This window comes from Kalmanozyma brasiliensis, assembly GCF_000497045.1.
Source record: "Kalmanozyma brasiliensis GHG001 unplaced genomic scaffold PSEUBRA_SCAF3, whole genome shotgun sequence".
In the NCBI taxonomy this organism is placed as follows: domain Eukaryota; kingdom Fungi; phylum Basidiomycota; class Ustilaginomycetes; order Ustilaginales; genus Kalmanozyma; species Kalmanozyma brasiliensis.
Genome location: NW_015961970.1, coordinates 1,855,431 through 1,878,361, shown reverse-complemented (window position 1 = coordinate 1,878,361; position 22,931 = coordinate 1,855,431). Strand labels below are relative to the sequence as shown.

Genomic DNA, 22,931 nt, shown 5'->3' with positions numbered 1-22,931 from the left:
ACGCACGGAGTGATCATGGAACCTCAACCGCACTCGAAGCTTTAGACGATGGTATGCGATTTGGCCGATGATAAAATGAGTAAAAGTACAAATGCAGATGAAGCGCTCCGACCTGAACCCTCTGTCGCCCTTGACTAACCGTACGAGCCCATCTGGTTGCCGCTCTTGGGCTTGCTGATCTTGCTGATGTTTTTCTGCAGAATGTCCCACACGACGGCGTACATGTTCCTCAAGTCGGTCCAGTGCATCCTCATCCTGTACAAAGTCTTGCGATCATGCTCCCGGAGCGCCTCTTCGTAGTCCTTGACTCCTGGAAACCTCACGAGCTTCGCTGCTAGATCTCCGCGCGCCGAGTGATAGGTGAAGGGAGTAGCGAGGAGATTGTAGGCCGAATCCTGCGTTCGTACTATCTCGTTGAGCGCCTCTTCCTGGATCGAAACGCCAAAGGTGTCACCGTCTTCGATCTGAGGCATCTGCATATTGATGTACATCTTGAGCGCGTCGGTGAGCTCGATGAGCTCGTCCCATTCGACGCGAAGCTCGGCAAAGGCTTTTGTCAGGTATGCTGGTGTGGAGACGACGCCGGTAAAGACGTGCGCCGATTCCTCGTGTGACGCTGTCTCCCCGTTGACCGCATTCCCATCGGCCGACTTGCGCTTCTTACTGCTCGTCCCTTCCTCCGTCGCTGATGACGACGCAGGGTGGACGGTCGTATCGGTACCAATTGCGGTAGGATCGAGGTAGTGTGACCTCGAGAAGAGATGGGTCTTGTCGCTGTCGATCTCGGCGATCTTGGCGTTGAGCGCGAGGATCTTTTCAGGAAGGGTCTTTTGAATGATGTTCACAGCATTGTCGCGAATGCTCTGCTGCCACGCTTCGAGCGCGTCCGTGGTGGACTTTTCAAATTGCAGCTTGACCGCTATTGACATCGTGACGGCGATGGCGAAGTGTGAGTAGGACGGTGGTGGGCCGGAAAGAAGGACCTAAGAAGAAAGAGTCGATGCTCATCCTCACGCTGTGCAGCTCCACTTTGTGTGACGTGCTGCCTGAATTTCAGATGTAACACTTTTGGGCTGAGCGGCGCGCACCGACCAACACCGCCGGGACCCTGACCACGCTTTCTCCCTCTCAACATCATCTGGTCCACTTTCGAAACTGTAACGTCCCCACAAAACCCACTCGAGCGCTCGGCGCCAGTCAATGGCTTACTTGTGCTGGTCACCGCGCTCCAAATGAGCACATCACCGTAGCCGACGTCCCTCGTGCTGCTCTTCACCGAGCGCTGACACTCACGTCACCCCCACAATGGCTCTCCAAATCGACGAAGCCGAGCTGCTCAAAGCATACAACCTCGACACGCTCGAGCCCACCACCTGGCATACCACCGAGATCGAGGCCGGCGACAAGGACAATGCTGCATCCACCGGCGTCGCTGACGAACCCGACCCGCTCGGCTTGCGTAACTCGATGGCAGCCTTCCGCGCGCTCCCCAAAACGGTCAAGACGCAGACCTCCATGTCATCCAAAGCATTCGACGCAAAGATCTTCCTCTCCACAGTTCATCCCGATGCAACCTTCGCGGATCTAAATCGCGGCATCCAGCACCTCAAAGCAAGCATCGGCCAACGCTCCGAGGCGCTCAAAGTGCTCGTCGAGGACAACTTTGACCGCTTCGTCGCGGTCAAGGCCACCACCGATGGCGTATATCGCGAGATGCGCGAAACTGATTCCGGACCACTTCGACCACAGGCTGACTACGGTGTGGCCAATCTCAATGGCATCCTCGCCAATGCATCGGCCAAGGCGGACCAGGTCTTCATGCCCGTGCTCGAGAACAATCTCAAGACGATCAAGCTCCGGTCGACGCTGGGCGTGTTTGAACGGTCCAAGTTCTTCTTCAACTTGCCCGGGTCGCTATCGGAAGCGGTCGAGCTGGGCAGGTACGACGTGGCACTGCGCGACTACAAGAAGGGCAAATATCTGCTCGACAGCAGACCGGGTCAGCTGTTGGCCGTAGGCTCTAAGGCCGAATCGGCGGGGGGCGCGAGAAATGACATTCAACAGAAGCGCGTCTTTGCCAAGGTGTGGGATGCGGTGGAAGCCACCATGAAGGATATGCAGTCCAAACTGACGGCTCAGCTGAGGGAGCCACGGCGGAGTGTAGACGAGCAGGAAAAGACGATCGAGATCCTGCTCGAGCTCGATCCGACCGACGATCCGGTGTCGATCTTCCTCGAGGCGCAGCATCAGCATCTCCGGAGTGTCATGCGTAAGACGTTCGATGCTGGTGTGGCGCGCATCGAGACGGCGAAGTCGGCATCGCGGCCTTCCAGCAGTGCCGCAGACCGCGATCATGCGAGGGACTTGCAGAAAAGCATGCGGCTGACGGGTCGATTGGACGCCTCTTTCGACAAGTGCACGGGCGCCGAAACCTGGAAGGCCATCTACGATCTTGTCAAATCGCTCTCCGAGACGATGCTAGCCTCCCTCCCGAGCTTCTGGAGAGTCGCCAAGAACCACGCCGAAGGCAAATTCACGAAAGCCAAAATCCGGGTCGGTGCCCCCTCCTCCTCCGCCACCCCCACCGGCATGTCAGCTCAGAACAAAGCCTGGGCCTCCGAAGCCCTCGACGCATATATCAGCCTCATCTCGCATCTCTTCTCCCTGACAGATATGACCATCCTCATCCGTCAACCCCTCCCAACCGCCCTCCCGGACTGGGTTCCATCGGGCACATCCTCACCCACCGCCGCGCACTACCTCCGCGAGACGCTCACCCACCTCGTCGAAGCCTGCAACGACCTCGCCTCGCTCGGCATCGTTTCTGCGAGCTCGCTCCGCAGCTTACTCACCAACACGCGGTTCAGCTTTGTGCAGGCGCTCTGCATTCTCTGGCAGTCGGATGCGAAACTCATCCACATGCTCGAAGACTGGACGTTGAATCCGGACGAGCCGGCCACCACCTTGCATCTGCGCGACCTTGCGGCATTTCACAAATCCAATGCCCGGTCAGCGTTCCACCTCGCCGGCGGTCGATCACCGTCCACACCCGTCTCAGCGCTGGAGGCGACCCGCAAGACGCGCAGCGAGCAACCTGTCGCACCCGAGTTCACGTCTCGCATCAAGGGCGCGTTTCTCGATGCGCTCTACGCCTTCCTCGACGGGCTGGTGCATCTGGCGTTTGCAGAGTACGCACCACTTGACCCACGAAGTGCGCTGTCGACCCTCCCAACAGGGGCAGGCGAGGCGGTGGACGTACGCGACCTCGACACGCGTGTCCTACTTAGCGTGGCCAACCTCGCCCATCTCTCGGGGACCATCATCCCTTCCCTCGTCAAGCAGTTCTCCGACGCATACGCCACCCCGATGTCCGAAGACCTGTCGACACTCTCCGAAGTCTCCATGCAACTGGACGGGATTCTATTCAGCGACTACCTCGGACGCAAATCCTCGCTCATCGAGGGGATCTTGTCGCACGGCATCGTGCATTCGGACTGGTCGGCCATTCCACGACCCACGACACTGCACACGTTCGTCTACCAGTCCCTTCTAGCGCTGGTTCAAGTTCACGCACATGTCCGGGCCACTGCGCCACCCCTGGTGACGCGCACCATTACCGCTCTCGTCGACAGCCTGACGAACACCACTCTGTCGTGCTTTCGTGACATCTCGCAATTTGGAATGGGCGGAATGCTACAAGCGACCCTCGAGATTGAGTTTCTCCACCAAACACTCAGTGCGTATATAAGCCCCCAGGCGGAGACGACGCTCAAGGAGGTGTACGAGACCATTTCGTTGCGCTACAAGCGTGCCGGGGAACGGGAGCAGGAGGAATTGACGAGGGAGTTGGAGCGGGTGAAGGGCATTCTGGTGCAGAGCAGGAAGGCGACCGCGTTGGAGTTTTTGTGCTTCCGACGGACCAAAGGGAAGGAGGACGGCGTCGTGGGGTGAAGCGTGCAATGACAGACAGGAGTGTGCACGGAAATGCGATGTTTGTGCGAGTGCGTGTGCGATCCTGAGTGGGAGTGTGAGACAGTCGTTCGAAGCACCACTGAGACTCAAGCGTCAAGCATCCGTCAGAAGTGTCCTGAAAGCGTGTGTGCATTGCGAAAGAAAAGAAAGACGTGGTCCATCTGAGGGCACCCCGTCTCGCCGACAAAAAGTGGTGGTGATATGCGAGCCGAGCAAGCTCTTTTAGTGTTGTTCCTCGTCTATTGCGCAGGCAACGCCGGCGCTCCTCCCGGTGCGGCGCCTGGCAAGGTATCCGGAATGATGGGTGCAACCTGCTTATTCCCCTCTGCCATGAATCTCTGCATCAGTACGCCTACACCCTCGAACACACCTAGCAGGATGCCGCACATGATGCCGGAGCCAATGGCGGTTTTGGGTCCACTGCGAATGGCGAGACCGCCGCCGGTCATGAAGCCGGCAATGATGGCGTTCCACGGATCCTCCTTCTGTCGAATTCCTTTCACTGCGCAGTCGAACGAGGAAAACATGCCGCCCCAGACACCGAAGTTGCCGCCCAAGACGGGGGCGCGCGCCTTGATCGCGGAGAGAGAGCCAGGAAGTCGTTCCCCTCGAGGGCTGTTGCGCGCTCCCTTGATGCCGTGCCAGATGGTTCCACCTACTGCGCCCATCGCGAAGGCTCCGCCGAAGTCATTTAGGATCACCCAGGGGCATGGGTCGCGTGTGTGGTCTGCGTGCGCCATTGTGTGGTGCTATGTGAGGTTGGGATCCCGAGTCGATGCCGGGGGTGCTCGCTGTGAAATTGGGGAAGCTTGTGTGGTGAGCTGCGTGCGACCTCCACTGCTGGTTAATGGTTAGGAGGCGTTACTGGCGTGGAATCAGGGCGTTCCTGAGGCTGCAAATGAGCGTTTGACGCAGCGGCCGTCTGCTGAAGAGCTTTCGAACGCTTTTGGACTGAGCTGACCGCAATGGTAGGTCGACGAGACGCTGCCTTTCGCAATTTCAATCCTTCCTAAGAATCCTGCTGAGTTGCTGAATGTGTCCAGATGTTTCCCGAGTTTAGCTTTGTCCGGGTTTCAGCGCTTCCGTGCTATGCGACCTCTTTAGCCAATGTCTGCGCTGGTTGCTTGAGCCGAAAGTCCCGCGCTATGATGTTGCTTTGCGCCGTGAAGAGGTTGGTGAGCGATACGTAAGGATGATGAGAAGGTCGACAGCTCCACCCGTAAACCATCAAATTTGTCACACACACGAATTTTGCTTTGCCCGACTTCCAGCCTTCCGGAACAACGAGGAAGGAGGAGGGAGGGGCTGAGCCAAGCTTTGCGCAAATTTCGCGCGAGTGAAAAGTCCACTCTTCATCGCGCTCTAACATCCTTGCACTCCTCGCTCATCTTCACTCGACACCATGGCGCTCACCACTCACCAACGCCACAACGTCGACACTGCTCGATGGTCAAAAATGAAGCATGCATTTCCCGTTAGATCTATACAGACGTCGAACATTGTTCTAGGCATCCATAGCAGCCCGGTTGATACTAGGCGTCTCCTTCGGATCCACATACTTGACGTGTCCCAACCCGGCCCAATCGCCCCATCTCTTCCACCACGGCACGCCCTCGGGCACCCTCCTGCCCCCCTTCAAGCCGGTATACCTAAAGTCGTCCCATTTGGGGAAGGTTGCTCTTAGCATATAGTTGATCTGCCAGTCGGGTTGCATGCTTGTCACGCGCCCACTCTTGGCGTCGATGTACCAAGATTTGCACCCGCTGGTGAAGACGAGTTTGGACATGCATTTGGCGATCCAGTGCTGCTCGTCGAGTTCGGCTTTGAGTTTGACCTCGAAGGTGGGGATCTTGTGCAGGTCGAGTTTTTGGTCCCCCGAGAGGGTCGTGGAGGGGTAGTGTTCGATGGCGAACTGCGGTGGGCGGGCGGAGGCAAGTACGGGCTTGGCTAGCTCGAGCAAAAAGTTGACGGTGCACTCGGAGGCAAAGATGAGACTCTGATTGCCGGTGCCGGTGTTGGCGGCGTTGATCTGGCCCATGTTGGGGAAGCCGCTGTTGAGCGAGCTGCGGTAGGCAACCATTCCACCTTCGCCGTACTTGGCCCAGTGCTCGTGCAAGGTTCGGCTGACACCGACGATCTTCATCGGTGCCCCCGCTGCAGTCGGCTCGAAGCCGTTGGCCATCACAATCACGTCCGCCTTGATCTTGCGTCCATCCGCCAACACGACGTGCTCCTTCTCGATGCGCGCCAGCTTGGTGTTCTCCACCTTGACGTGCGGTTGTCGCAACGTGGGCAGGTAGTCGTCGTCGATGATGCGACGCTTGCAGCCGACCATCAGCTCGTCCTTCTTCGGCAGCAGCATATCCCAGTACTCCCGTGGGGCGTTCTTCTTCATGTGCGCCTCGCACTTGCGTCGCCAGTTCCAGCGGAACAGCCTGCCCAGCGGGTTCTGGAGCACCATGATGAAATGCGATTCGAGGATGAGCCAGATGAGGAGGCGCTGGGCCTTGCGAACGAAGACCGAGCGTTGGAGGAGCCACTTGAAGCCGGGGATGCTGTCGAAGGGTTGGTGGGGATGCGGGGCGATCCAGTGTTTCGAGCGGACAAACTGGGTGAGCGTCTTGGAGTGTTCGGCGAGGTAAGGCACGCATTGGGTGGCGGAGCATCCGTTGCCGACTAACACGACGTCTTTGCCGGCGAGATCGACACTGTGATCCCACGCGGCCGTGTGGAAGATCGGTCCGGCGAAAGTGTCCGCTCCGTCGATATCGCATTTCTTGGGCTGGCTCAACCCGCCCACTGCGCTAACGAAGAACTTGCATACGAAGTGGTGCTTCTCACCTTCACCGTCCTTGGTCCAGTCGGTGCTCCACAGGTGCCACAGCCCCGTATCGCGATCGTACCTCGCCTCGTTGACTGTGGTCTGGAAATGAAAGTTCTTGTGCAGGTCGTGCTCCTTGGCCACAGTGCCAAAGTACTTCTTGAGCTCCTTCTGCTGCGGGTAGAACGTCGACCAGTCGCCCTTGGTGGCGAAGGAGTAGGAGTAGACGGGCGCGGGCACGTCACATGCGCAACCGGGATACGTGTTGTTGGTCCAGGTCCCCGAAGGATCGGGCCCGCGCTCGAGGATCTTGATGTCGTGGATGTTCAACTTGCGCTTCAGCTGGCAGGCCATGGCAATGCCAGAGATGCCGGCGCCGACGATGATCACATCGTGAAATTCCGGGGTGAGCTGTGGCTGCTCGCAGGGTGGGAGTGTGTCGGGCATCGTGGGTGATCTTTCCTGATGATGCTAGGGATGGTGGATGTCAATCGAGAAGAGCAGATGAGGCAAGCACTTTATGGCCATGCCCAAAAGCGGGGTAAGCAGCGTGTTGCATGCACAGCTGCGCGCAAAAAGCGCCGTCTGACAGCGGGTCTCCACCCGAAACGGAAAGGTGTCCACCGCGCCCCTTTTCACAAGCTGGAAAAGCTGGTTCGATTTCCACTTTCCAATGCCGCTCATTGTTCCCTTCGCTCGGCTACGGCCATATCGACACCGAATTGCGCCCTCCTCACAGGACGATTCAGTGCACTGATATCCTGCTAGAACTTTTCAAACCTTCATGAGCAATGCCGAGCCATGGATCGAAAGGACAGTGTTGCAACAAGGAGAATAAAGCTGGATCACAGATACATAGGAAATGTTCAGTTTACGGGACGTGCCGAGGCCCTGCTATCTAGTAAGCCAAGGCCAAAAGGAAGGACGCAAGAGGAGAAGGAAGCACAAAGGAGCAAGGAAGTCTTCGGCAAGCCAGTCTAGTTGTGCGAGGTGAGCGACCACTGGCTGAGAGGAACCGACTTGGGCGTGGTCGTGTCAGCCGTCGAGAGCGAGTCCCACTGAGGCTGCCACCAGACCTGGACAGTCTGCGAACCAGACTGGGTTCCGCCGAGGTCGATCTGGAGTGCCGTGACGCCAACGTTGACCTGATCCGAGTCCTCGCCGGGTGGCGACACGGTAGCGGTGCCGAAGATGCGCTGAGCGGGAGGGCCATCCGAAGTGAAGACGGCGTTGGAAGGGCTCAAGATGGTCACCTTCATCGTCTTGGTGCCACCGAGACCCACCTTGTAGTTGATGGCAGCGTTGGGGTCCGTGAGCTGACTCTGAGTCAGCGTGGCGGTCTTGCCGTCCGACGAGATCGAAACGGTGCCGTTGGTCTGAACACGCCACTTGACGTCGGTGATGGAGCTCGATTGGCCGATCTCGTCCTGCACGAGCACCTGTCGTCGGCCGTTGAGCATGCGGATACCGCGCTGCACGGTGCCCGAAGCCTGGTTGTAGCAGCCGCTCATGTCCGTGATGAACTGGGCAGCATCGGTGGTGGCGGGCTTGAAGGTGAGGTCGCCGGTCTGTGCAACGTTGGTCGAGGCGAACGAGTTGGTGGGCTGGCAAAGCACATTCTGGTTCTCGTTGTTGATGGTGAGCGTGTTCTGACCGTCGGTGGCCTTGCGGTAGTAAGTCCATCGGTCCGAGCCCTGGGTCTCGTTGGAGAAGTAGCCCTCGGAGAGGTAGTTGCCGTTACCGTACTCGCCGGCCCAGCGGGTTCCTAGCGCATCGATGACAAAGTCACCAGCATCCAAATCACCGTGCGTCTGGTGGCCCGTGAGGTTGGAAGCCTTGATACCGACAAAGACAGCGCTGGGATCGGTCCACGAGCTGCGCATGCTGGCCCACGAGCCACGGACGTCGTCAAAGTAGCGGTCGAGAGGAAGGCCGTTCCAGTAGGCACCCTTGGCAGTAGGCTCGTACCAGAACATGCTGAGCGGGTCGAACGAGGCGTCGGCTCGGTCACGCTGGTAAAGCGCGGGGATAGGATCGCCCGAAAGCTTCGAGTAGAGCATGAGCTGGTTCGAGGTGGTGGCGAACTTGTTGGGACCGTTGTCACCGTAGGCAAAGAGACCACCGGGACCCGAGACGTACATGTGGAAGTACGAAGTCTTGTCCCAGTTGGCGTTCTCGGCCATGAGACCCTGGTCGGTACCGGTAGCCGAGATGAGGGCGGCAAGCGCGCGACCCTGAGCGTTGGTGCCGAAGTACCAGTAGTTGGGGGTCTCGGTCCAGGTGCCGTCATTGTAGACACCGGTCATGCAGTTGGCCTTCATGTTGGTGAGTGCCGAGTTGATGATGCTGTCGGCCGTCTGGGTGTCGTTAGCACTGCCGTCACCACGGATGGCGAGCGCACCGGTGAGCATACCGCCGTTGCAGACGCAGTTCCAGTTGCCGTCTCCGTTGGCGGTCTCCTTCCACCATCCGTTGCCGGTGGCGTACTGGTCGAGGCCGGGGTAGAGACCGTATTGGAGAATGGCGTTGCGAATCGTGGTCCTCTCGGTGGTGTTCCAGTCGTCGTAGAGCCAGTCGTAGGCCATGGCGAAAGCCGAGGTCATCTCGGCCACATCGAGGAAGTGGGCAGCGTTCCAGCGAGTTCCGTTCTGGCCAAAGTTGTTGGGACCGTTGCCAGCCGCGTTGTTGAGCTCGCGGTAGAGACGGGTCTTGAACATGGTGTTGTTGGAGAGCTTGTAAGCATAAGCCCACGCCTTGACACGCTGCTGAATGTCTCGGCTGACATCGAGGATACCGGAACCGGAGAAACCACCGTCAGCAACGTAAGCGACCAGAGGCTGGTTGGCCCAATTGGTGGCGTTGTTGAAGATAGTAGCGTTCCAGACGGTGAGGTAGGCATCGTTGGCAATCTTGTTCGGAAGACAGTCCCACTGAGCCTGGGTGGACATGATACGAGGGTGGTCACGCAGGTTGGTGAGACTGCCGCCGGAGAACGAGTCGGAGCAGGACTGGTTGTGCGAGACACCGTTGTAAGCGGGAGCCGAAGTGTCGACGTTGTCCGAGACGAAGGAGGGGTTGCCGTAAGGAGTGGTGCCCTGGTAGAAGAGCATGTTGTTGCCACCGTTCTTGGCGGCCTGCTGGGCGGCGGTGAGGGCAGCGCCCTGAACGTTGGGCGTGGAACCGCTGCCGGTACCGCCGCTGCCACCGCTGCTGCCACCGGACGAATTGTTGTTGTTCTTGGATGCGCGAGAGCCAAAGATGCCACCAAGAACACCACCTGCGATGAGTAGGATCAAGAGGGGGACACCGATCAAGATCCATTTGGAGATCTTGCGCTTGGGCTTGGCGTACGAGTAGGTAGCGGCGTTTTTCTGAGCAGCATTTTGCCTTGTCATGTATGCACCACCGGCACCAGCACCGGCACCAGCACCAGCGCCGTAAGCACCAGCGGCCTGGCTGTTGTAGAGGCCCTCGGAGGACTCCTTGTAGGAGTGCTGGTAGCCGGAGTTGTGGTCAGGGTAGTCACGGTAGCCAGCGCCCGACTGGCCGCCGTAGCCCTGCTGCTGGTAAGGCTGTTGGTATTGATCATCGTACTGCGATGCGTTGGAGTGCATGTACGTGTCCTGTGGGCGTGCGTACGACATGATGGGCGGAGCTTCCTCTTACGACGTTCGATTCCTGAAGTAGAAAAGGAGGCAAGAACGAGCTTGAGGGTGAGCAAGTGGAATGAAGAAAGCGATGTTTGCGCTGTACGAGTCTACCTTATGACACAAGGAATGAACGAGCGAACAAGGTTGCTAGGGGTGAGGTTGATGAAGGGATGGTGATGGTGATGGTGGTGATGATGGCGAGAACGGCAAGACGGAGGACAGTCGAGGATAGCTGCGCCAAGCAGGGTCGACAGATGAGTGAGCCAGAGCCACACGCAGGAAGCAGAGCAAACCAAGCCAAGCAAGCAAGCAAGCCATCACCCAACGCACCTCTGACAGCAGCCTTCCGCAGCACAGTCCCCGAGGGCAAAAAAGGGGGCAGCACACACTCCTCACATGCGCCTCGGCCTGCCCAAATCTTAAGAAAATTAATAACTTGGAAAAATTTGGAGCCGAGCGCGATGCTGTGCAAGGTCGAACTGCGACTCGAGATGACCTTGTGCCGAGCGCAGATCATCAAGGTTGACCTGCATGCCCCGCTGGGACACAAGGCCATGATCAGCCTTCTTCAAGCCATTCTCAAGCCAATGCAAGACCGGCAGAGAAGCAGAGCCAGCATGCATCCTACCAGACCTCCCTCGGCGTGGCGGTTGGATAGAATCAGCTGCTTCGGCCTTCGGGGCGGAGGTGATTTTTTAGCTCGCGGCCCTGCAGATGATGACAAGAACAACACAGCGCCAGCGCCAGCACAGGAGGGGTTCCAAGAGAAATTGTGAAAATTACGCGAGTCCGATGGCTTCGTGCAGACGGCAAGCAAAGCTGCAAATCTTGGCAGCCAGCAGCCGACCCCGGCGCGCCGGCAGAACGAACGGCTTGTATGATCTTCCAAAATGGAAGCATGCTTGCCGTCGATCCTCATCAAGTGGGTCCAAAACACACGTGTGATTGCCGTGCGTTTAGGATAGGATGCTGCACCGATGACACTAGCCGCCGAGCTGCTCCTTGGTGCTGTCTAACCATCACCAGGGCGGGGCATGCTCAAAGGTCGTAGCCAAGAACAACGGCAACTCTGGCCTTTTTAGACGCGCAATCCACGGACTTCCACCGTCTCATGCTCGCTTTCAAGAAAATCGATTCTTCTTGATCAGGGTCTCAAGGGTGCACCTTGACCGCCCGTGTGACACTGAATTTTGCAAACAGAGTCGCACGGACAATCAGACATGCGGCCGCTGACCCACGTCATGCTGCGGTAGTCGTGCCGCGTCGCCAGCTGAGATGGCAAAGATCATCCAGCAGAGAATCTCTTACCTTCCTGAGAAGGGCAGCGACCGCACTGCGGAGAATCGGCATCTGCAACGGCTTGTACGTCGTACGAATTTGCGACTTTCTGCGAATCAAGGGGCATTACAGTAGTCGGAAATGCAATCATTCCCCTATGCCGCTGGCACCGGAAGGCAAGAAGACACACACATGGTATGCCGGGTCATCAATCCTTCTTGATCTATCAAAGACTGCACGGATACATCTACGCCTTGAGCTTCCGTGTGACACTCAGTCGTGCATACGCAAACAGTGCCGCGCTGACGATCAGGATACTCCCGCCGAACCAGCTCATGCTTCTATAGTCTTCCCTCCTCACCGGCTGTCCCCCTGTGCTATCAGCGAGGAGTCTTCCTGCGATGGGATTCCCGCCGAGTGCGCCGAGGGAGGCGACCGTGCAGATGACGGCGATGTACGTCGGCAGCGCCTTGAGCTTTTCCAGCCCCTCCCCTGGGACGTTGAGCACAAGCGCCGGCGTCTGGAGCGAGATCGAGGGGCCGTAGAAGAGGCCGTAGAAGGACACCCAGGTACAGAGGCCGGCCATAGAGGTGATGCTCGACCAGGCAAAGACGAGGACGGCAGAAATGAGCGTGGTTAGCACAAGAGTGTTGGAGTGGCCCACACGATCGGATGCCCAGCCGAAGAAGAAGCGCCCCACCACTGTGCTTCCACTCAGCACCGAGGTGAGGTAGAAGGCTGCGCTAGGCGATGCTCCCAGAGTACGTGCAAGCGGAGCGACATAGAAGTTCGGGATGTAGATCCCGGCGAGGTTGAGAGCACAAGCGAGACAGTACAGAGCAACCGGTATGCTCTTGAACGCCTGCGCGAAGGGATAGGGGCCGACCTTGATGCCTTGATTTTTGGTCCGAGGCACGTTTGGCCTGACCAAGAGCACCGCTGGCACCAGACACGCCAACTGTATCAACCCAATCGCCCTCTGCGTCCACGCATACGACACACGATCATGATTGACCATGCGGTTGAACACGACTGGCCATACGACCCCTCCAATCGAACTCCCTCCCAGCGCCACTGACACCACCACCCCTCTATACTTCGCAAAGTGCTGGTTCGGCAGTGATACGGTCGGCAGATATGCGATCCCGATGCCCAGCCCCGTACATATACCATGGGATAGCAGCACCTGGTAGTAGCTATGCGCAAGGCTCGACATCATCGTACCGAAAACGACAAAGAAGGATCCAACCGCGAGCGTCGTTTGAGGACCAAGCACGTCGATCAGGATGGCCGCCGGGATGGAGAGGAGGTAGCCAGCGCTCAGCATGATGCTTCCAATCCAGCTGATGTTGTCCGGCGATTCGGCGGGGAAGATCGATTCGTAGTAGGCTTGATAGGGGCCGTAAGCGGCGATGTAGCCTTGGGAGGCGAAGAGGGCCAGGAAGCAGCCGGCTGCTGTGCCCCATGCTCCGAAGCCGCGATCTAGTACCAGCAGCGGTGATGCGACGACATCAGCGGTAGCATTGGAAGCTGCCGATGTGTTGTCGATGGTATCAATCGCAGTGTCCGGTGGTGATCGTGTGCTCTTCTCCGAGCTGGGACTCTCCTCGCTATGTTGCTGTGCGACGCCCACATCTGTCGATGGGCGTGTACGTGACATGGCGGCGGCGGCGGCGGGACGGCCGGTAGACGGATCCCAATGTTATGCCTGGAGTGTGTCCATGGTCGCAGAACGTGTAAAGGTGGCCGTTGAAGAAAGTGTTGTAGTGTGTCAGAGACCTCCCTCGATTCATGTGCGCGGGGTGAGTAGCGTTCAAATTGTGCGGAGGTGACACCGCCGGCTTTGTCTTCGGCGAAAAACGCGGGGACTTTGGCCCAGCAATCACAACTCGCAGGTTTTGGCACGACTTCTCTCAGTGTCTCTCTCACACCTTCGTCCACAGTCACTTTGCGCTTCTTGATCACATTTTTGCATTGGTAGACAGATTGATACGACAAGGCCGCGATAATCACCGGCGCCCGGAAGTACCACGCATCGATCCCGAAAGCATGCTCGGATCGACCGATGCTGGCATCACATGATCCTCCGGAACCGGCGATCGAATGAACGGGCTTGGACTGGACGACCCCCTACTCAGATGACTCGAACCAAAGTCCATGCCCGACTTGCCCTCCGACGCGAGCGCAAAGCTGTCGCCAAACGGATCCGGGCCCACCAGTCCGCTCGCCGCCATGACCGAAAAGCTATCATCGTCCCCCGAGCTCTGCGGGATGACCAACGCGTTGCTGCCGTGCATCGACGCCTGCGCCTCGTCCTCCTTGCGCGCCTCCTCCTCCTTCGACTTGTCTTCTTCCGCCTCGATGATCGGCGGCGGCGCCACCTCGGGCACCACCAGTCGGCCCGCCTTCCATCGCGCTCCGCACGCGTTGCACAGCTGCGAAGGGCCCTTGGGTCCACGTCGCCACATGGGCGTCTTGGTCTTGCCGCACGCTCCACAGCTCTTGATCGAGCCGTCCGGGTTATGCGTCGCGACGTGGCGCTTGCGCTTGGGTGGCTTGGCCGGCTCGGCCCCTGGCTCCGTCTTGACACCGTCGGGTCCGATGACCGCGAGTCCAATACCCTCGTACGAGAAGCTCACGTCGTCTTCGCGCGCACCCGCTTTGCGCTTCACCATGGGTCGACCCTCGATGCACTGAGGACGCACGGCAAAGCGGTCCTGCAGATGATCCTCCAGTCCTTGCGGCAAGTGGATCGGAGCAACGCGCGGCAGAATGAAGCGACGATCTGGAACTTGGCTGTACAGATCGACAAAGGCTTCCGTTGTCTCCTTCTGGATTTTGATCTCCTCCATGGGCAGGTCGAGCAGGTGGTATCGAATCTCGGGCACCAGGAACTCGGCCACGTCCGGCTCAAGCTCGATCTCGGGCTCGCGCTTGACGGGCTGGCACGTCATGGTGCCCGGCACGCGACCGAACGCCTCCCAGAGACTCTCGGTGACGCCGCCCTTGATGCTCCAGGTGAGCGGATAGACTTCGTGCTTCTTGCTTTGCGGATGATCGAAGGACATGGCGTCCGGCACTTCCTGCTTGACCGCTTTGCTACCCTTCTTGCTGCCAGTGGTGGATCCGGCCTTCTTCTTCTTGGCGTGCGTGTCGGCCTTGTCGTTGTCGCCAGTGGCAGATGCGGGAGTTCCGGCCTCCGGGGATGCAGTCGACGATGACGCACCAAGGGCAGCGCCGTCGCTCGGTGAAGCCGTGGAGCTAGCATTCACAGCGTTGAGTTTGGCCTCTTCGGCTGCTTTGCGTTTCAGCTCCTCCTCCAATTCGCGAAGTCCACTGCCGTCGGCAGCATCCGAGCCAAGCGAAGGAGCAAAGAAGCTCAGCTTGAGCTCCGGCTCGATCCTCTGGCTCTCCTCGTCGTCCGAGTCGTTGTCGAAAAAGCTGCGTCGCTCCTTCTTGATCTTGGGTAGCGATGGTCGCTCGAGCCCCTCGGTGCGTTCCACGAGGCACTTCCACAGCGGAAGAATGAAGCGCATGCTCGGGTTTTCCCGAAACTCGACAATGATGACGGGCGGCTTGGGTGGACCGTCAGTGGGCCAGCCGGGAGGAGGATGACGGAGCTTGCCCGAAAAGAGCGGCAAATTCGGATTCTGCTGCTGCTGACGGAGATGCTGCTGTTGATGCTGCACCTTGTGCTGCTTGTCGGTGTGTGACTTGCGCGCTTGCTGCTTGTCAGCCTGCGCCTTCGCCTTTGCTTCGGCCTTGGCCTTCTTCTTAGCTTCGCGCTCTTCAATCTTGGCCTGCTTCTTGCTCGCTTTGGCTGCCTCGTCCACCTTGGTCTTCTTCGTCTTTTTGCCTTCAGCTGTGGTAGTCGCGGCATTTGCGTTGCGAGAACCCGACGCGGCGGCATTGTTGGCGTTGGCTGCGTTGCGTGCCTCATCCTGTCGGAGCTGAGCCGTGATGGCCTGAATCCAGACGCCAAGCGCTTTGAGCTGGTTGGGATTGGCCTTGCCCGAGGCTGCGATGTGGAGAAGCTCCTGTAGTTCCGGATTGAGCGCTGCAGTGGCATTGACGCGCGAGACCAGCACAGCGTCGATCGCTGGCGGAGGTGGGACGCCTGTCGGGCGGGCCGGCGGTTGTGGGGCGGCTGCATTCGCAGGGGCAGCTGGCTTCCCATCTGTCGATGCGCCAGCAGCGGTCGGCGCTGCAGATGTCGCCGAGGGAGCTGCAGTGGGTGCCGGCGTCGCGTTCGAGGGCGTCGACGGCGCCGTGGAAGCAGGCGTGCTGTCTGGCTTGGCTATGGATGCCGCGGCTGGCAAAGGCAGCTTGGGCGGCGCGGCTGTAGTTCCCGTCGACGAAGTGGAAGCGTTGACACCGGCTGCGTTGTTGTGCTGGTTGATGCTGGGTGGTCTTGGCAGGGACGGAGTAGTCATCGGCGGTCTTGGCAAGGAGACGGGCGCGGCGATGGGCTTGGGGGTCGGAGCGACCGCGGTCGATGCCTGGCTCGTCGTAGCTGACTTAGCTTCGATACTCCCGGAGGTGGCAGCAACGGCAGGAGCGGCTGGCTTGGCCACATTGGTCGCTGCGCTGGCTGAGACCGGAGCTGGCGCGGATGCAGCGCTGACTGGAGCTGGCTTGACCACGGGTGACGAAGCTGGTGCCGACGTCGTTGCCACTGTCGGCACAGGTGCGGTGGACGCTGACGCTGACATCGTTGGGGTCACTGCAGGCGAGGCTGCCGGCTTCGGCGTGACTGAAGGCCTAGTTGCAGCAGAAGTCTGACTCGGGATGGCGGGCAACGTCGGCAGTGTGGTTGGCGGCGCCGGGACAACAGGCTTGACAGCAGCCTGACTGGCGGTCGACGCTGTGACTGGTGTTGGACGCACCGCAGACAGTTGCACCGCTGGCAACTTCGGCTGTGGCAAGCTGGGAAGAGGCGCAGCACGCGGCGAGGGCAGCTTGGGAGGCTGAGGCTGGGGCAAATGCTTTGGCAGCGACTGCGGTATTGGCATGCGCGGATAAGCCGATGGACCTGCATACGAGCCTGGCGCACGGATACCGCCGACAGGACTCATGGAAGGCGGCATCTCGTAATCGGGTCGGACCTCCCAGAACTTGGTCTTGAGAAAGACGTGCGGCCCGACGTGGATGTCGGCGCGACCGAGCTGGATGAGAATGTGTGGGTCTCGCGGATTGAGGCCGTGGAGGAGGCTGAGAGGCAGTACATTCGGATAGATCATGCCCGATTTGACGCGCTGGCTGAATGGGGTCAGCAGCGACGAGAGATGCGAGAGACGCGATTGGCGCAGCGACTGAAGCAGAACGAGGCTCTCTTCGATGGTAGCGGGTTCCCTTTTGCGTCTGCGAGCCTCTCTGCGGCTTTCCTCTGCTTCGCTGTCGAGGTCCGAGTCGTCCGACATGACCGAATAGTCGTCGCTGTCGCTTCCCGTGTCGAGCGAAGAGGTTTCCGAAGCTCCCATGGCCATGGCCGCCTGCACGCTCGTATTGTCCAGCATGGGCATGTCGGGGCGAAGATCGGCGAAGGGCAACTGGAAAGGCAGAACCAGCTCGGGCATCGGTTTGCGACCCCCGCCGGCTGCTGGAAGGAGGGTGGGCATGGTCGAGTCCGGTGCCGCGCCAATGGTGCCGCCTGCGGTGCTTGATGCTGGACGATAGACAAACTCATCCTGCGGGCCAGCCTGGTTCGCTTTTCGCTTCTGCTTTGTCTTGGTGAGGCCAGGCGCCTTGCTAGCTTTGGGCTTGGCAGGCTTTTTGGAAGAGCCATCGTTGCCAGCTGTGCCAGTGGATGCGCCTGTCACGTTGGCTTGCGCTGGAGTTGCTGGAGTTGACGAGGCGGCTGTTATCGACTCGCCAGCTTGAGCTGCTTTCTGCTTGTTGGCAGCAGCAGCAGCAGCGGCTGCATGAAGACTGACCGCACTCGCAGGAGGCGGCGGCCGTGCTGGAGGTTGAGGGGGCGCTGCGATCGTTGGAGGCTTTGCCAGGACGGGAGTGGCTACCTTGGAGCTCGGTGCGGAGTCGGCATCTTTGGGAGCTGTCGATTGCGGTGTCGTCTGTGAGTCTTGTGGTGAATGCTGCTTAATCTGCTGTTGCTGTGTTGAGGACTGCGAGCTCTGCTGCGTCGTTTTGGTAGGTAGTGGTGGTGTAGGCGTGCGAGGCACCGGTGGATTGGCAGAAGGGTCGAGTCCGGCCGCAGCAGGGCCAGGACGAGCCTGGATGCTATCTGAGCTAGCCTCCGCTGACCCGATGCTCATGGTCGTGCTGAGCTTGCGTTGCTCAGCCGTTTGTATCCTACCGATGAAGTGTGATTATTGTAAGATGGGCAGCATGCAGAGAGCAGGCGAGGACCGATGTCAAAGGAAAGATGTGGCCATGCTATGCGCGCTCGTTGGGCGAAACGAATGCAGTTGAGGCGAAGCCGAGTCTCGTTACGATTCTTGAAGAGTAGTGCGCATCTCGAGAGCAGACGATCCTGGCATGAGTGGAAGCGAAGCGAGAAAGAAGGAAGTCAAGACAATGTCGGCCCAATCATCTGCTATACGATGTTGATGCAGAAGATCCGAAGGGCGACGCCTGCTGAAGGATGAAGTGAAAGGAAGGCGACGAATATGCTGTCCAGAATGGACGGGGCCGGTCGATGAGGTTGGTCGAAGACGATGGTGAACAGCTTTGAAGCAAAGGTTGCGAAGAAACCAAAGGCCGTGCTTGGGTCCGTTGCGAGCCGGAGAGCGCAGAAGTGTGAGTGCCAAGGCGCCGGAGCGTGATGTCCAGCAGAGCGAGCAAAAGCAAAGATGACGAAGAAACACACGCACACGCACACGCCTTCACAAATGAAATCGGATAAGGCCCAGCGCGGGCCAGCAGCGAGCAAGGCGTGGGGATTTTAGAAGAAAATCAAGAAAAGCTTCAAAACAGTCATCAGAGGAGAAGAAAAGCGAGCTAACCCTCTGCGAGAGGGCATTCACGTTGCGCTGTTGCTGCTACAGCTCGCTGTCTTTCTTTTGTCCCGCTCTGTGCTAGACCCGAGGCCAAGAAGATGCTCTAGAGGATGCTCGCATCGGTCAAGTGAGTCAACGTCTGATTGCGACCTGGAACATTGGCGATGCTCGGTCTCGCGCTTCCGACAAATGGCGCTCAATTCGACCGTCTGCGTCCACTCTCTTGCGACATGAAATGCGCAGAGCTCTGTTGTTGGCGCAGCGCAGCGCCGTGAGCGACTGAAGCCCGCCATTCAGTATCGAGAGGTGCGTGGTAGACCCAGCTCATGGGAGGGCCAGGGTCCTTTGGGGCCATATCTGTCTCGCTTGGCGGACACTCGCTACCAGCACTCTTCACTCTGCCTCCTTTTGCCGGTGAACCGTCGCGTCTCTTCGAAAAAGTCCCTATCGGTGATCCCTTGAGCCGGCCATCAGAGCATGCAGGAAATCGGCTGCTGCAGGGGACGCCCTTTCTTCTCAAAGTGCAACCGTGCGCGCCAATTCTCCCTCCTGCTCCTGACAACCTCGGCTTTCTCCATCCGGTGGTACCGACGTGCTGAAAGGAGGGACATGCACACTCATTCAAATCAGCTCGCAGCTGTTGTCGTGTTGCCTTAACTTAACGTGAGCTCCAGAATCGTTTCGGAAGGGCGCTGTGGCCTTCGGACGATCCGCAAAGCAAAAGCATTATGACGATGTGGGTTCGACGCGGATCCTTGGGCCGGAAGGGCCGAAGCTGTGTCGATTCCCCGCTTTGCATGTCCACTCTTGGTGTCTGATGCTCGTTCCCATCATCAGTGCCAGAGGGTGGTGATGCGCTCTCTTGCCGGGCTTCACTCGTGCAGGTCCTGCGTTGTCAGTGCGGGGCTCTGCCGACAAATCTGCACGTCGATCGGCCCTGTCCCTCGAGCGTGACACTTCTCAGCGTCGTGAAGCCTCTTTCGACCTCTGTTCCTCTGGCGAGGCTGATAGCGAGTGCTGTAGATCATCGCATTTTGAGATGAACACCCACCAGAATGGCTCTGCTGGCACACTCGAGCCTGTCTCTTGAAGCAAGGGCCCACGGCGGTCGGACCGATGCCTTTCCGTCGTGCCACGGAAAAGCCGGGCAGAAAAGGCAGCTCGAAAAATGAGGTCGGAAAAAGGCGGAGGACTCTGTGAGAATCGCCGATCCGGCCGAATCTCTCGCCCCGATGCTACAGGGTCCACCTCGAGAAATTTGGTGAGTGCGTGCATGCAGCTTTCTTCTTGCTCCTCCCCTTGCCAATCAAGACTTCCACTCCCATTGCTCGCTCGCCGCCCACAGTCAAACCGGATCAGCTGGCGTATCCGCGGTCGAACGGAGCCCAAAGATGGTGTCGCAGTGGACAGATCCTTCACTTTGCTTATAAGCAGCTGTCATGGCGGGCCCTCTTATACCGCTGCCAACGATGGTGAGGGCTTCCTCTCACTTGGCTCGACGCCTCCAGTCCGCGGCATCTACTCGCATAAGCTCCCGCAGTGCGTCATCTTCAAGCACAATCCAGCATTTCACCGACATCATACGTGACGACCGAGAGACAAACGAAGCGGACCGTGAAGCTGGTACACCTCCCCGCCAACGCCCGAAAGATGCCACCTTCTCGCGCTTCTTCGATAAGCGTATGCCAGCTCCGACCGCCTCGATAGACACACCGTCTAGGAGACCGAAAGCTTCCCACGAGATCGTCGCTGCATCTCGCCATGCTCTCCAGATCTTCCGCGACGCAATTGACGCCCGTAACCCAGACCAAATTCTCCGTGCATACGCGTTCCTCGTCCAAGCACACCGAAAGCATGCCCAAGACGTTCAGGCCAACTCGTCCAAGACCGTTGAAGCCTCCGATATAAGCTTTCCCGCTCGCAAAGGCGATATCCAGACCGCCATCAGACACCTCATCCAGCACGCACAGGGCGAGAGACACATGAAGCATCATCTCGTCGACGCATGTCACGGGATGTTCCAGGACATGAGCCAGCTTTTTGGGTTTCGCGTCGGTCCCACAGATCTACATCGACAGCTGCAAACCTATTGCCTGGCCAAGAGCCCGCTCTACGACCCAGTTCAGGGCTTCGAGCGACTACGTGCAGGCCACCCCGAATGGCAAACCACCTCCGTCGACTGGAGCATGATCATCTCGTATCTGGCCCGGCGTGAACAATACGACCGGGCGGTCACGGTCTGGAATGACATGCTCGAGTACGGAGTGCGTCCGGAGACATCGCTGCGCAGTACAATGGTCCAAGTTTATCTTGCCGCCGAGAAACCCGCCGAGGCTATCGTGCAAGTACAAGAACTAGCAAGGGAAGAGCCGAAGCTCGGTATCGATACCCTCACCACAACCGTCGAAGGCCTCTGTAGGCTTGCTGAAAACAGGAAGCTGGACAACAATTTGACGAACGAGCTAGACACCCTTTCCAGCCATCTGCGGAAAGCGCTAGATTCCAGTCGTCAAGCTGGCACGGATTCATCGGCATGGCAAGCATTGCTGCACTGCGAAGCGATCGTCAACGGTCCCGCACATGCGCTGCAGACCGCCAAGAAAGCGTGCAAGCCGGGCCTGCTCGGTAGCAGCGCCGTATGCATGCTGCTGCGTCTGCATGTGGACGAGCTGAACGATCTCCAGAGCAGCGACGAAGCGCTCGAGCTGCTTGATCGAGTTCAAACCGCAGCCGACCCGAAACGCACAATCAAAGTCGACGACAATGCGTACAGCACCTTGATGCTCGGGCTGTTGAACAAATCAGAGGCTCAGGGTGACACGCATCTGCTGTCCAGCGATGACGGCAACGGGGGAACGCTCGAGCAACTGCGAGCTCCACCCTCTCCAAACCAGATCCATGAGGCGCAAAACCTCTACAACCATGTTCGCGCACTCGGCGTCGCCGCCACCCCTCTGCTGGTTAAGCCGCTGCTCACGGCCTACTGCGACGCATTTCTGCCATCCTTGCCATCAGCTATGAAGCTCGTGCGGGACATGTTGGACCATCGCTCATCTTCGACCTCTGTGAGCCGCCGAAGCAAAGACGCACGAGCATCCACGATCGAGATGACGACGATGCAGCCCGTCCTAGACGCCTGTATCAAGCTCAAAGACCTCTCCAGCGCACGCGATCTGCTCTCTCGGCTTTACGACGCCAAGATCCCCATTCACGCCAAGGACAAAGCGCACCTCATCCGTCGGCTCATCACCATCGCCACGTCCTGGCCGGAAGCATTCACCATCTATCGCTCCCTGATGCGCTTTCCCTCACCCACGGGCGCCCGTGGTCTGGACTTCCACGGCTACCACTCTGTCCTCTCCACTTTCACGACCCTCTCCTTCCCCTCTTACCCCGCTGCGCCACCGGAAGACCTCCTCTCCATCCTCGTCGACATGCGCTCCACCACCACCCCTCCCACGTGCAGCACCTACACCCTCCTCCTCGACTACTACGCCAAGCTCGCCATCCCCTCCTATCTGGGTGTGCATCTGACGCACGAGCACCTCAAGCGCGACACATCGCTCGAACCCGATCTGCCGCTGATCAACGCGCTGATGAACGCATACAACTGGGTGGGGGAGCCGGCGATGGTGGTTGCCATCTGGGATAATTTGCTTGCAACGCGGCAGGGGGTGGATGGGGTGACGCTGAGTGTGGTGTTCGATACGGCGGGGAGGCATGGGTTGTTGAGTCTGGCGAGGAGGGCGGTAAGGGATGGGAAAGGGGTGATGAGCAAGGGCGCGTGGGATTCGTGGTTGGAGTGCTTGGCGAGGTGTGGGAGGTTGGAGGAGGCGGTGGAGGTGGCGTTTGGCGAGATGAGGAGGACGTTGTTGCGAGAGGCGATGGAGAAGGGCACTCTCCCGGATCAGGATGGAGGGCTGACGGTGAATGAGCTGCTGATGAGGTCGAGTCAGGCAGCGGTGAGGGATAGGCAGGGACAGGTGGTGGGACCGGACGCAAAGACGCTCAGCACACTGCTCAAGTTCGCTGCTCGCGAGAGGGATCGGAGGAAACGACAAGCAGGGATGCCGCTGCTCACAGGACCAACGACAGCAGCATCGACCGCGAGGTCAAAAGGCACCTCGATCTGGCACACTTTGCGTGCGAGGATCCGCGAAGACTTCAGCTGGCTCTATCCTCAGGTCAAGCACATTGGCGAGGACACACCCGTCTAGACTCCCGCGCCATTTCTGTACACTGTTGTATTTCGCT

The 22,931-nt window shown here is 58.9% G+C and overlaps 8 protein-coding genes across 8 annotated transcripts; 2 read left to right on the top strand and 6 right to left on the bottom strand.

The window, feature by feature from the left end:
• Positions 1–134: 134 nt before the first annotated feature.
• On the bottom strand, positions 135–929 carry PSEUBRA_004557 (Proteasome activator pa28, C-terminal domain protein; the record flags this gene model as incomplete). Its single annotated transcript, XM_016438060.1, has 1 exon — positions 135–929. One exon carries the CDS (start codon positions 927–929, stop codon positions 135–137), a length of 795 nt encoding a protein of 264 aa, XP_016291632.1.
• Positions 930–1,305: 376 nt separating this feature from the next.
• On the top strand, positions 1,306–3,951 carry PSEUBRA_004556 (uncharacterized protein; the record flags this gene model as incomplete). The annotated part of the gene is made up of 1 exon (XM_016438087.1): positions 1,306–3,951. The coding sequence occupies one exon, from the start codon at positions 1,306–1,308 to the stop codon at positions 3,949–3,951; it is 2,646 nt and encodes an 881-aa protein (XP_016291631.1).
• A 260-nt stretch (positions 3,952–4,211) lies between these two features.
• Positions 4,212–4,712, bottom strand: PSEUBRA_004555 (Mitochondrial inner membrane translocase subunit Tim17/Tim22/Tim23/peroxisomal protein PMP24; the record flags this gene model as incomplete). The annotated part of the gene is made up of 1 exon (XM_016438073.1): positions 4,212–4,712. One exon carries the CDS (start codon positions 4,710–4,712, stop codon positions 4,212–4,214), a length of 501 nt encoding a protein of 166 aa, XP_016291630.1.
• Positions 4,713–5,476: 764 nt separating this feature from the next.
• On the bottom strand, positions 5,477–7,240 carry PSEUBRA_004554 (uncharacterized protein; the record flags this gene model as incomplete). The annotated part of the gene is made up of 1 exon (XM_016438059.1): positions 5,477–7,240. One exon carries the CDS (start codon positions 7,238–7,240, stop codon positions 5,477–5,479), a length of 1,764 nt encoding a protein of 587 aa, XP_016291629.1.
• A 530-nt stretch (positions 7,241–7,770) lies between these two features.
• On the bottom strand, positions 7,771–10,437 carry PSEUBRA_004553 (Heparinase II/III-like protein; the record flags this gene model as incomplete). The annotated part of the gene is made up of 1 exon (XM_016438061.1): positions 7,771–10,437. One exon carries the CDS (start codon positions 10,435–10,437, stop codon positions 7,771–7,773), a length of 2,667 nt encoding a protein of 888 aa, XP_016291628.1.
• A 1,531-nt stretch (positions 10,438–11,968) lies between these two features.
• On the bottom strand, positions 11,969–13,381 carry PSEUBRA_004552 (Major facilitator superfamily; the record flags this gene model as incomplete). The annotated part of the gene is made up of 1 exon (XM_059465324.1): positions 11,969–13,381. One exon carries the CDS (start codon positions 13,379–13,381, stop codon positions 11,969–11,971), a length of 1,413 nt encoding a protein of 470 aa, XP_059321529.1.
• A 349-nt stretch (positions 13,382–13,730) lies between these two features.
• Positions 13,731–17,993, bottom strand: PSEUBRA_004551 (Zinc finger, GATA-type; the record flags this gene model as incomplete). Its single annotated transcript, XM_059465323.1, has 1 exon — positions 13,731–17,993. One exon carries the CDS (start codon positions 17,991–17,993, stop codon positions 13,731–13,733), a length of 4,263 nt encoding a protein of 1,420 aa, XP_059320565.1.
• Positions 17,994–20,146: 2,153 nt separating this feature from the next.
• PSEUBRA_004550 (Pentatricopeptide repeat) lies at positions 20,147–22,894 on the top strand (the record flags this gene model as incomplete). The annotated part of the gene is made up of 1 exon (XM_016438088.2): positions 20,147–22,894. The coding sequence occupies one exon, from the start codon at positions 20,147–20,149 to the stop codon at positions 22,892–22,894; it is 2,748 nt and encodes a 915-aa protein (XP_016291626.2).
• Positions 22,895–22,931: the final 37 nt, after the last annotated feature.